This window comes from Camelina sativa, chromosome 11 (assembly GCF_030686135.1).
Source record: "Camelina sativa cultivar CO46 ecotype springtype chromosome 11, ASM3068613v1".
NCBI classification, from domain to species: Eukaryota; Viridiplantae; Streptophyta; class Magnoliopsida; order Brassicales; family Brassicaceae; genus Camelina; species Camelina sativa.
This window is the reverse complement of record NC_141890.1, coordinates 42,976,054-42,989,985: the sequence shown is the minus strand read 5'-3', so window position 1 is coordinate 42,989,985 and position 13,932 is coordinate 42,976,054. Positions and strand designations below refer to the sequence as shown.

Genomic DNA, 13,932 nt, shown 5'->3' with positions numbered 1-13,932 from the left:
CGAGATAATAGTATCTCGGATCAGGATTTAAATATTCTAAACTATTATGATATTTGGATCCATTTCATTTCTATTTATCGATGTATTATTTATAGTTTTTATTACTAGAAAATTACATCTTTTGTGTTTTCCATACATCAAAATGTATGTCTAAGATGGATTATTATGACAACAATCTACGACAAATATATCTAATAGAATCTGTAAAGTCTACAAATAAACAAGAACATATATAATAAAGGGAAAACTAGATTGAATATATTATATATTTGAATAAGATAAATATTTCTTTACCTTTTATATATGCAGTCTCTTGTGATATTTTCTCTTTATCAACTATCTAAAAGATTAAGAAGAAAAAAATATATCTAAAACAAATCAATCATCTTATGCAGACATTTTTATATTTCAATATAAATTGTCGACATTGTCGTCATGTCGAGATAAAAAAAAAAAAAAAAAAAAACGTGGACACTAAAAGGAGACGAGATTGTTGAGAAAGAAAACTCATTTCTTACCAACTCATAAGCACTAATGCACGTATATATGGCTGGCCTCTCTAGTATAAGCCCTTTTATAGTTTTCTTTAGTCAAATATTTATCAAAAGAATCTAAGATTACCAATTTTTAAGAATTAAATTTGCTATAATGACTGTAAAAGTTTATCAACTGATTTATAAAGCTTGAATAGTATTTAATAATTTAACCAACTGATATGACATATACAATTCCTACTAATATCGTTGGTTATCATGTTCAACCCTAGTCAAAATAATGAATTAGAATTTGTATGGATTTTGTTTTAAATGATAAGTTGCAGAATATATTTTTTTTGTTAACAAAAGAATCAGCTCAAACGAGCCAATTAGGAGGAAAATTGTTTATAAATAAAACATGACGCGGCGCTTGATGTGCTAAAGAATTCGCTCGTACATTAGCTTGACGAGAAACGTAAATCAAAGAGAAGGAAGAAAACTCATTCCTGTCCATCTGAATGTCGTCTAGGTATGCTGCAAAAGCTGGCCAATCATTAGGGGAAAACATCATCTTCACCAAGTCTGAGCAGTCTGGATAAGTTGCAGAATACTTGCTGGTAAAATAAACAAAAAGTTTATCACCAAATATAATTTTAGACACACTTCAGATGCATATTTAACAGTAAAATAAGAATGTAACAATGATTTTTAGATAAATACAAAAGTTCTAAACATTAATAATCAAGCGATTAAATACAAAATGTTACCGTGATTTTGATAAAAAAAAATGAGAAAAATAAAGGAAAAAAGATGTTCAGCAACACCAAGTATAGCTCAATACATGGTCACACATCCCAATTTTAAAAATGTATTGTCAACTACACCAAGTAAATGTATTGCATAGTCACATATACCAACTATATGATGATATGTGCTCAACATCACGATCATTTTATTCCGGTATGCTATTTGTCAAAATCCGATATTGACCATATTTGATCGGGGTTGACCGATGTTGACCGACAAATTTTTAATTTTAAAAATTTATTATAGTATTGGAAACAAAAAAAATAAAATTGTCTTATAGAATAATTTCTGGATTTTATTAATTAACAAAATATCTATTTTCATTATAAAGATATATTTTACATTTGTTAATGCAATCAATCTTATAATAGTTTTTTTCAATTGTAAAACTTAACTTTAAATAAACTAAAAATCATTGATAAATTTTTCAGATATTAAAACTTTTATTTTACCACATATCCTACTATATTAATTGAGAAGTACAAATTTGAAACTAACCTTATAATTTGTGCTGTATATGTTGTGATTTGAATTTTTAAAAATGAAGATATATTACTCAATTTATGAAGAAAACAATGTGTGTTTTAATGTTCCACATCGGTGGACTAGTAAAACTAAATTTATGTGGTTGATAAAATTAATAAATTTTATTTTCTCACAATTACAATATTATAAATATTTTAAAATATTTCACAAAATAATGATGCAAATACAGCAAACAAACAATATAAAACTGTGTAATATACATTAAACAAATTAAAATGCTATAATATTCTAAAGTAATTAGTATTCAGAAAGATATATGTTGATTTACCAAAGAATTGCAATGTTAAGTAAATACTGTCCATATTTTATTTATTATAACATAAATTTTCTGGTGTTAGTTTAAGTTTCAATATCTTAAAAACTGTTAATGATTTATCTTCAGTTTTATTTAAGTTTTGAACTTTAAAAAAACAACTAACTATTATAAGACTAATGCATTAAACATATATAATATATCTTTATATTGGATATAGATATGTTTTTTTAACCATAAATGATTCAACAAAACAATTTTAATACTTTTGTTTCTAATACTAAAAAAAAAAAGTTTTGATGGTCAACACCGGACATATCTAGTCAACGCCGGATTCTGACAAACAATGTACTAAAATAAAAATGATCGTGATGTTGAGTACATGCCATTATATAGTTGGTACATGTGGCCATGAAATACATTTACTTCGTGTAGTTAGCTATACATTTTTAAAGTTGGTATGTGTGGTCATGTATTCAGCTATACTTGATGTAGCTCACTATCTTTTTTCCAAAAATAAATGAAATTCCATTGTATAAATATAATATGACAAAAAAAATCAACATATAGTGTTTTTATTTTCATCAAATTTCTTGCATAAATTTTTTAAAACACAATAAGAACAAATAAAAATTAACGTAGTTTAGGTTTCCAATTTTGAAAAATACAAGTTTTTGAGTTGAATTGGACTCTAGATTTGATATATAAAAAAATGGATTCTACTAGTTAATGATAGGATGTAATAAATATAATTGAAAAAAATAAAATAAATAAATGTAACGTTTAATAAGAATGTTACCGTGAATCTGAAAAATACAAAGCTCATAAAAGTTAATAATCTATAAACCACTTACAAATGTCGCCACGATTTTAGTAAACTTGGTGAAATTCAATATAAATCAAAGTCAACTATGGCCATGTTCCTGTTCGAGTCGCAGAACAATGACAAAGAAAATAGCCTTAAACGAAAATAAATTTAATTAAAAGAATCGCTAAAAGTAGTTGCTGGTGTTGTCCATGTTGTCTTCCATAGTAGCTGCAAATTGCAGCGACATCTTCTATGTGTAAAACAATGACTGCAACAGTCGCAACGACACAAATTTGCCCCTGCTCCCAACATCATTAAAGTGCTTTTGTTCTACTGTAGTCGCAGTCGCAGCGATTCGCGGCCATGGTTTTTAACAACAATGAAAGTCAATTTAATATTGTTTTCCAATTTTGAAACAATATTAGTCTTAAGGTAAAGTGGATCTACATTTAATGATATGATACAATAAATTTATAGATAAAAATAAATAAATTGTAACATATTGAATAATCTAATAAGAATGTTACCGTGATTTTGGTAACTACAAAGATCATAAAAGGTCATTATCAATCAACCAAATACATATATTACCGCGATTTTAACAAAATTGGTTAAATCAAAATGTAAGAAAGTCAACTACATTATCTAAAATGTTACTATATTTTTGACAATAAACATTTTGTTTTATCACATTTTTCACATAAAGATTCAAATATACAAGAAAAACAAATGAAAGCCATTGTAATTTTGCTTTCCAATTTGAAATAATACTACTCTATGAGTTTACATGTACTCTAGATTTTAATGAAAGGATGCAATAAATATTTTGATAAAAATAAAAAATAAATGGAACATATTCAATAGTCTAATAAGAATATTACCATGATTTCGATAAAAGTAAACAATCAACCAACCAAATAAAAATGTCATCGTGATTTAAGTAAAACAGTTTAAATCAAAATTTATTATAGCGAACTGTATATATAACTAAAAAATTCAAATATTGGAAGGACCTTAAGAGTACCTGAGAGACCATATCGAACGGTGGTAACATGAGTAGTTTAATCTCAAAAACAGAATTTATTATCATATCTTTTATCACAACTTTTAATCACCAATCAAAATGGTTCAATTTTTTTTACAGAATATGAAGTTTTTCTTTTTCTTTTCCACAGTTTTTGTTTTTTTTTTGTTTCCCACATTAAACTTTTTAAGACGCAGACAAAAACACTAATGTTATATTGCAGTTGTGAACCAAAACAGATTGAAAGAGAGAAGAAAAAAAAGCTTCTAAGAGAATTTCCTCTATACGGATGTGATTGTCCTCGGCTTTTCATCAAAAGAATCTCCGACCAAAGTAGTATTTGATTCTGTACTAAAAGAGAGGGGTTCACAGATCCGACCAAAGGACTACTATAACTCCACTCCAGTAGCCATGGAAATAGAATCTAATGTCACTTTTGGACCTTTCCTTTTTTTAATAAAGAGAGAATTTGATATGATTGGAGAAATGTGTGATAGTGAAAGGACCTTCTTTAGTAAGACTTGGCAAATATTGCAACTTCTTCTGCTGGATTTCCAGTCATTAGGCATGTTTTAGTCCCTTTCGGCTGTTCAAACGGGTAACAACGAATGGTTGCTCCGGTTTCTTCTTTTACCCTTTGTTCATCCGCGTCACTGGCTGACCAAGGACCTCTTGCCCATTTCCCTGAAGATATTGCCTCTTTGAGCTCATCGTATGAGTTCACATCCACAATGTTACTGCATAATCATATCAAAATGTGAGCGTATGCTAATAATGCTGCAAACTCATGGAAAACGTCTGTGGGAGAAAATATAACAAAAACAGTACCTGTCCCTGAATGATACCGCCTTTTCTAGAAGCGATGATTGGATCTCATCCAACTTCTCTTTTACATATGCCACTAACGTTGATGCCTCCATTGATATTCCAAAAACTTTCCCTGCCTTTCCTGGTATATCCCTCCTTGAGACAACAACACTGCTACTAGATACATCGCGTGGACCAATTTCAATCCTTAGAGGAATTCCCTGCAAAACGAATAAAACTATCAGAACTTGAACTATTATGAAAATTTTATCACCCCAGAAAATTATTATAGTGTTTTAAGAGAGTAACGAACCTTCATTTCCCAGAAATTGAACTTCCATCCTGGAGTTCGTTGATCTGTGTCATCAAGTTTAACTCTAAACCCAGCAGTTTGCAGAGCTTCCTTCACTGATGATGCAGCACTGAGAACTCCTGTTTTCTCATTGTCCTTCTTCCAAATAGGTACAATTACTACCTTAAAAAGAAGAAAAGAGAAGATTAATCTCAACTCTAGATCATCACTTCCAACCAAGTGAGTTACTAGTATAACAATTATCATTTTTGCTAAAGAAAATAACTACTGCTCCAGACCCCTTCCTACAACTAATCCTCCTAAGCTAACGAATGGAAGTACAGATATAAGCAAAGGAAACTGCTTAAGAAATTCCCAAACGAATAGAAGATGAACCTGTATTGGAGCTATCTTGGGGGGAAGCATAAGACCAGTGTCATCTCCGTGAGTCATAATAATGCCACCGACAAAACGTGTACTCACTGCCCATGATGTCTGCCACACATGTTGCCTTTCTCCATTCTCATCTGCAAACTGGCATGATCATATACGTCACTTTAAAATTCTTTCAAGATGAAGTAGCAAAACCACACATGTGACAAAACAAAGCATAGATGGATCAATATAAACTTATGCTGTCGTCATTAAATGAAGATGAGAGAACTAAACTCCAAACAAATTCAAACTGTCCGTGCATGACATACTTCTTAAGATTAGTAGTTATGTATGTACCTGAGTTCCAAAGGCACGAGAAAAGTTCTGCCCTAAATTGTGGCTGGTACCAGCCTGCAGAGCCTTCCGATCTCCCATCATAGCCTCAATAGTATAGGTTATATCAGCACCAGCAAAAGTTTCTAATTTTGATTTTCGACCTGGAATAACAGGTATTGCAGTTTGCTCAAAAGCAAATCGGGTGTAGATTTCGATCATTTGTTTTGCCTGCAATACAACACTAAAGATTTGTCACAGGAGAGTACCAAAAACCGACTCCACAAGTTGACGACAATAAAATAGAGAACAAACCTCCTTTTCTGCCTCCTCAGGAGTGGCATGAGCAGTATGACCCTCTTGCCAAAGAAATTCAAGAGTCCTAATAAATGGTTTTGTCCGCATCTCCCATCTAGTGACATTAGCCCACTAAAAAGAAGAAATATAACCAGGAGCGGTGATAAGTGCCAGATTTATAATTTAAACGAATGATATAAACAATTTGGATGTCTATCCATACCTGATTGATCATGAGAGGAAGATCACGATAGCTATGAATCCACTGGGTAAACATGTGATTCACTATGGTTTCACTAGTAGGCCGAACCTGCCACAACCTCAACAAATGCAACAATCAAAGCCAAAACTTAGGTACAATTCTAGCTTTGTGGTAAAAACATAGTAACGCCGGAAAAATGCCTACCACAAGCTTCTCCTCAAGTTCTTTTCCTCCTCCTACAGTGACGAGGGCTAGTTCAGGACTAAATCCCTCAACGTGTGAAGCTTCTTTCTCAATAAACGAGTATGGTATAAACTGCACAAAAGACCAAAACCATCACTATAAACCCCCAATGTAACATCAAAACACAAGAATAGAACAACGATGACAATAACGAGTAAAAGAAAATAAACTTCAAATATGATTAATCTATATAATTCATCAAGAACACAAAACACATTTCTTAATTCCAGCTTCAAATCGATACCTGTGGGAAGTACATGTTGCTATGGCCAGTCTCTTTGAACTTCACATTCAAATACTCCTACAAACCAACAATCCAAAATCAATTCAATACAAAGAAACATTAACATTCACAAATCAATTTGAATCCCAAATTTGCAACAAGAAACCTGAATCGCTTCCCAGATCGCGTAACCATAAGGACGAATAACCATAGTACCACGAACAGGACCATAATCGGCGAGCTCAGCACTAGCTATAACATCAAGGTACCAAGCATTGAAGTCCTTTGATCGAGGCGTAACGGCTCGGTCAGACTTAAGCCGGTCAACCTCCGCCGACTTAGTCTCCGACGAAGCAGTAGTACCACTCGGCGCCGTCGCGAATCCAGAGAGAGGTCTTCTGTTCCGTAGACATACGGTTCGTCGGAGAGAAGCTGGGTAACAAGTTGTGGCGGGAAATAGAAGGGAAGTGAGTGAAGGGAGTCTCAGAGACGCCACCATTTATCTACTTTTCGGAGAAGTTTTGTGAGGTTTTTTTTTTCTCTTCTCTTCTCTTTGGAGATGATGATGACTGTGAAAACTTTCTTCTCTCAGTCCTCGTAAACTCATGTGTGGATAAGCCCATTAAGCTTTATGTGGATCAATAAGCCCAATAAGCCTCTTTCGAAAATATAGTACGGTATAATTTTTAATCTTCTCTTGTTTTGGTCACGCTTATAGAGAGATGATGACTCTCAACTCTCAAGACAATGAACCATTTTGGAATAAAACGAATAAAAAGTGGAAGAGAGTAAATGTCTATGATTCTTTTTTTTTTTTCCACAAGACATATTTCTCATATTTCAAAAAAGTTTTAAATCTCAACCTGAATTGCCAGATCTTGTTTCTGAATACCAAAAATGATAGTTTGAAAAGATGGCGACGATAATAAAAAGAAACATGGTATGATGGGGATACATATATGTTTGAGTGAAAGTGAATGATGCGTGCACATATTTTTGTATAATTCTCCTTCCATCTTGTACTGGACTACTGGTTAGTTGTTATCATAATATTTGTACTATTTATATAGACAATAACTGCTTGGAATTTTTTTTTTCTAGATTTTTAAGCAATAATATTAATTATCATGTTAAATTACATGGACCCACATTGATATAAATAAGTCATTTGGTAAACTGTATATATTAAAAAAAAAACAAAAAATCAAGAATCTAACAATTTAGAAAACTCCAAAGAAACCCATGCTTGTATAGATATAAAATTGATTTACCTTTCAAAAAAGCCATCTTTCTATTATGTTGCTTGATCCTTTGAAACAAATTAAAAAAAAAAACAATTTATTTCTATTCCTTTGTAGTTTATTTAAGAAGAACGACACGAAAGAATGTTATTTTCTTATATATAAAATAAATGAATATTAACTTCTTCTTTTTTTGTCAACAAGTACAAATGAATATTAACTTAGGTGGTCCAATATAATGCACTAGGAGTATATAACATGCATGACTCTTAACCATTGTATTGCAAGCGTATGTAAGTAAAGCCTTTTGTTACTTTTTTTTTTTTTTTTTCTTGTATGTTCACCAACTTTACTTATCAAGTGAATGATATACCAAAACGTATATTGCATTAGATCTGTGAGTTGTCATAAATGAACTGTTCACAGTTATTTTAATTATTTTTTTTCTTCATTAAAATTCTGTAAGAAAATGAATAGAAAGTTCAATCTACTCATTTATTTCATATGAAAATGCATCTAATGTAATGTCGTCATCGTGAAAGTTGGTTACATCACAAATTCAGATAGGACCTGGAAGTGTTACGCCATTTCAATTGAATAAAGGGTGAATAAATGATTTTTTTTTTCTAGTCTCCATCATAAAACACTTCACTTATTTAACACTTGATTTACTCGGTTGGAGTTATAGAAGATAAATTTATGATATTTTTACTAACATGGATTATTCATAAATCGTTAATGATATAGGAAACCAACTCTTTACACTAACCCACTAGGCCAGCACTTATATATATTTGGTATTATTACATTACAATGCTTGATCAACAATTTTCATCTTTATGGCTCAGATTCTATCTATGTGATATTGTTGGCAAAGGAAAAGGAAGATCGAAAATCCAATCAAAACACTCGCTCAACACGGTATTAGTTGCGTATATTAGAAAGTAATCGTCTTAATTAACCAAACAAGTGATTAATTTAAGAAAAGAGGTCTTTCAAAAAAGATTTTTGCTTATATTTAGCCGCAAACAGCTTGCACCAAACAATAATAATATTATCTTTTCTCTCTAATGACCAAGTTTAGTTTTCTATAAACTATGCATTAAATTAATATTCCAAGGACACGGAGTTTACAAGTCTCGCGTAAAGAAAAAATCGTTCTATAGAGAATTTCACAAATTAAATACTACTAAATAGTAGTATGAAAGAGAACATCGAATGCCATGGGAAATGGACCCATCCATCGCCAACTTTTTTTTTTATTAGTGTTAAAATAATTGAACAATGAGGTCCATGACTATAAAAGTCACCATATTTTTTGTTTCGTCTAATTTCCAAAAAAAGAAGTTAAAATATTGTTTTCTTATATTCTCACCAACATATTCACTCACGTTAAAACCAAGTCCAATCATAATTATCACACGCATACATACAAATACAAGTTACAATGCCATGTAGTTTATTTTGCTTGCTTGTTAATAAAAAAAAATAATTAGTAGATATAATAATAATGTCTAAAGAATCATTAGTATTTTTGTCAAGTTTTTATTGCCACACCTGCAAGATTCTAGTACAAAATTTCCTTAGATATTTATCTTTTTTAGGGCATAAATTCTGTAATATCTCATTCCAAAGATATATTATTACAATACACATAACCTTAAGAAAATTCCATAAAACCCAATCACTCTTTCTTTTATTATTAGTAAAAATATGACAAAAGTCCTTTTTTCTTTGTTACATAAAGATTCCTACCTTGCCTTTTTTTTCCTTCTCAGATCTTCCATTTTTTATATATATATATATATTAATACACTTTTCGAAAATGGAAAATCACAATGATTATAATATCAGAAATATCCTGGAAAATTAATAACAACAATTATAATAATATGGTAATTATAAGAAGAAGAAAAAAACAGAGAATGTGAAGTTAACGCCAAGCGGATGCGACAGCGATGGTCCGTCCCATCCAACCAAAGCACACACCTCCGTTATCTTCTTTGACGGTAAAACCCGAGTGAACTCGTTTTCCGTTACTAAGTCGGCTCTTCATCGACTCAGCTATCTTCTCACTCGATTGCATTAACTCGAACCCCGCCATGCTCATCCGCATTCTCCATTTCCCGAACACCTCACACCGCTCTATCCGATCGATTCCTTCGCACGCCACCGCATTTATCAGCTTTCTGCCTATCCCTTCCTCGACTTTGCCACGGTCCAAATTCGAACTAGGAACGGTCGACTCCACCGATTCAAGAAGTGCACCGTAACACGCGCACGACTCGCTCACTCTCCCTAAAAACGGCGCCGTGTTAGAATTCATCTCTTGCTCCACTATAGTCACCACGCGCGGCTTAAGTCCTTTCACTCGCCGGAGAAGCTCGTCTCTCGGGTTCTCCGTGCATACACTCTCGTCTGGAACACGATAAAGCTTGAAAGCTAAGTTCACAGCCAAAGGCTCGTCGGGTTCACATCCTAGCGACTCACGGCTCAGATCACCGAGTCTTAAACTCGCCACCACGTAGAAACTCACGGAGATACCGAGTCGATCACCGAGCTGACTCAACAGATCTCCAACGGCTTTCAACTTCTCTTCCCCTCCGTCTCCGACCACAAACCCCTCGCTGTTCGTTACGACGGTGATCTTAACCACCGGAGTCTTCGTACTCTGTTTCTGCCCCTGATTGATACCGTTTCGGCGCGTGGACAGCGCGTGTAGTAGGTTAACGTATTGTCCACCTTCTCCGATGTCGAAATCGATGACGTGGAGGTTCATGACCCCTTCGTCGTTGTTTCCGGCGGAGTCGAGAATTGCGAGATTCGCCGCCATGAAACCGAGTTTGAAACAAGGAGAGAGCTCGTAAAGCAACTGAGTCGAAAGCAAATGCTCCTTCCCGTACAATTCCGTCGCCGGAGAAGCTAATCTCTCAGCCGGATTATTATTATTAATCCGATAACGGAGCGCCGTCACCATGAAATCCACAAGCTTCTCCTCCGAGTTCCTCCTCAAACTCGGCGTCTCCGAAACACGCGCTAGTAACTCCGACGCTATCTCCGTCTTCCCTTCCGCAATCGCCGTCGCGATTTCCATAACCGTTTGCCTCGAACATACCGATGCCTTCGTCGTCGTCGTGGAAGCTGTAGAAGGCGAAGAGGACGAAGAAGAAGAGCTCGGTGAAGAAGACGTAACCGGGTACGGGTTCGGATTCGGATTCGGATTCGGAGTCACGAGATTTTGAATCCAGTCAGAATTTGAATTAGTGATAACTGACACGTCATCATCACCACCACCTCCTCCTTGTGCATCACTCTCATCGTCGTCATCATCTAAAAGCTGTTTCTCAAGCTCTCTTAAACTATTCAACATGTTGTTGTTGTTCTCCGATTCATGAACCCGGTTTCGCTGAACCGGTTCAATACAAGGAACACCGGTTAACGTCATGTAATTGTTATTATCATTACCCGACCCGAATCCCATTCGGATCCCACCAAATAAACCTAAATCCGATTGCTGCTGCGTCGTCTGAGACCTGAGAACCGGTAAGCCGTAACGCTGAGAGAAACTCATATCATTCAACGACGTGAGATCGATCACCGGCGACGGAGATTGAAGATGATTCTGATGATTCCTAGGCTTCACGGACCTTAGAAGAAACGCGTTGAGAGCTGCTTGGTTATAAAACGGTTGTTGTTGCTGCTGTTGCTGTTGATGATGTTGCTGTTGAGCCGCTTGAAAATCAGCTAAAGTACGTTTCCCGGCGAATCCATGACCGGCGGCGACTCTGTTCCCGATCTGATCAAGAAAAATACCAGGAATCTGGTTCCTATACGTCGGTTGAGGATTATTATTGTTATTACTACCAACGTTGATTACAGTACCAGGACCTCCATGTATCATAGATCTACCACCGCCGTAAAACTCCGGTCCACCACCGCCTCCGGGAAATCCAGATGACATTTTTTTTTCTTTCCTCTCAAAAGTTTAAGAAGATAAGAGAAATAAAGAAAGAGATCAAAAATTGTAAAAATATTACTGAATTTTGACGAAACGCATGATAAATAATAAGGAAAGAGAGAAGAGAGAGATTAGATACTCTCTGTCTCTGAGAAAATGTAGAGAGAGAGAGAGAAGGAGAGTTGCTTTCTCTTATGGCATTTTGAGGTGATAGTGACGATAATATATAAAAGGAAAAGAGTAAGTGGCTTTACGACCGTTGGATCAGATATTTAGATTTATGTTTTTTACCCTTGATGAAATTAATCGGACGGTGAAGGATTCGTTGTTTTGAGACTCCTTCAAACACCTCCTGCATCTTGCATCTGTCGGGAAAACGAGTTATTTCACCCTAAAAACTATCATATCGAACTAAATAGACCCAAAACTTTAACCATAATCTATATATCCTTGAGAGCAAAATTCAAAATCTATGTCCCCATAAATCAAAAGTTCGAAACCTAAATCTCCTTGAAATAATATTACAAGATTTAAATCCCCATAAACTATGGTTTTAATCGGTTTATTATGTACCAAATAAATCTTAACCAACTAAAACAATAATAAACCAAAAGTAAAACGATTTTAACCCAAAATTACAATTAATTAACTACAAAACCAAGCCAATTTTCTCGAAACCAATCCTCTCGAGTCTCGACAACAACCGATCTTCTCTTTTCCTCGTCACCTTCTTCCCCACATCAAGTCAGTTTTTGATAAAAGAACAGTCAACTATGCCAAATAAAAAATCATCGTAGACCTCCAAGCCCAATTGTGATTGACACCACAAGTGATGGAAACGAGAATACTTATGATTTATGAACATCACCAAAATCGGAGATCTGATGACGGAACTGACGGTTATTGATCAGCGGCGGAGAAACAGAGAAGGAAGACGACAAAATAGAGAGATGAATAACTTCGAACAGATCTAAGATTTCAAATCGGAGAGCATCGTCGAGTTCCCTAATCAGAGATTGAAGACGGATAAGGTAAAGCTCGTAATGCTTGGTGAATTCATGTACTCGAGAATGAGTCTCGCTTGACTAAGACGATTGAGTCTCGGTTGACTAAGACAATGCTATGTGGTTGTATCTACGCGAGCTGGTGAAGAAGACGACGACGGAGGAGACGGAGAGAGCATAACAAGTTCAGAAACGTAAAATCTTAGCTTCTTCAGATTTACAACTTCACACCCTCTAAAATCTAAAGTATTCTTAATTTACCCCATTACTTTTATTTTTAATCTAAAGTATATTTTCTATACTATTAATTGGGGAGTACAAAAGCAGAAAAAAAAACTTTGCCAAAAAATTCCATAATTTGACCCTACGAGCAAACAAAGGAAGAAGAGGAAAAAAAATTTAAGGGCAATAAGGTAAATTTAATTGTATATAGGACGCGGATCATAACTGTTTGGGAGAATCTCATTCGGATCCTGTTTAAGATAGAAGTGTATCCAAACATATTCTTCCTCATATACCTGTGAGCAAATTAATAGTATAGATGAGATACAAAATGCTAATTTATACCAGAGAATTAGGAAACAACCATATCAATACTCTCACATTAAAGCCCCATAAAAATCTGATTACTCGGAAAATGCTGTTTATAGCAACTAACCAGTTTTAATTCTTAAATTAAAATCCCATATCAAGATCATATCAAAACATTAACTGCAAATATTAACAGTTAATCAAAAATATTCTCCTATCAAACAATCACAACAACCATTACGATTTCATTACCTTTTATAATGACTTATTTAAGAGCTTCTATCAACAATCAAAACTTAAAACAAAAATAGTTATATCGAATCCCGCTTCTTATTATACTATATCGCATTAAACCCAAAATCAAATCAACAACAGAATATCTTATATTCATTGCATTGAATATTCTACCTTTAAACCAAACCCAACTTCATATATCTATATAAACCATAGAATACATTGCAAATCTTAAAACTCATCAAACATACGAAGCAGAATAGAAATTTACCTTCGAG

The 13,932-nt window shown here is 34.0% G+C and overlaps 2 protein-coding genes across 2 annotated transcripts; both read right to left on the bottom strand.

The window, feature by feature from the left end:
* Window positions 1-3,950: 3,950 nt before the first annotated feature.
* LOC104725761 (proline--tRNA ligase, chloroplastic/mitochondrial) lies at window positions 3,951-7,285 on the bottom strand. The gene is made up of 10 exons (XM_010444476.3): window positions 6,853-7,285; window positions 6,708-6,764; window positions 6,425-6,535; window positions 6,242-6,328; window positions 6,037-6,150; window positions 5,746-5,952; window positions 5,410-5,547; window positions 5,035-5,196; window positions 4,743-4,942; window positions 3,951-4,651 (listed from the first exon to the last, which is right to left on the bottom strand). The coding sequence occupies exons 1-10, from the start codon at window positions 7,183-7,185 to the stop codon at window positions 4,426-4,428; spliced, it is 1,635 nt and encodes a 544-aa protein (XP_010442778.1). The 5' UTR covers window positions 7,186-7,285; the 3' UTR covers window positions 3,951-4,425.
* Window positions 7,286-9,751: 2,466 nt separating this feature from the next.
* LOC104725760 (scarecrow-like protein 8) lies at window positions 9,752-12,137 on the bottom strand. The gene has a single exon (XM_010444475.3). The coding sequence runs from the start codon at window positions 11,886-11,888 to the stop codon at window positions 9,861-9,863; it is 2,028 nt and encodes a 675-aa protein (XP_010442777.1). The 5' UTR covers window positions 11,889-12,137; the 3' UTR covers window positions 9,752-9,860.
* Window positions 12,138-13,932: the final 1,795 nt, after the last annotated feature.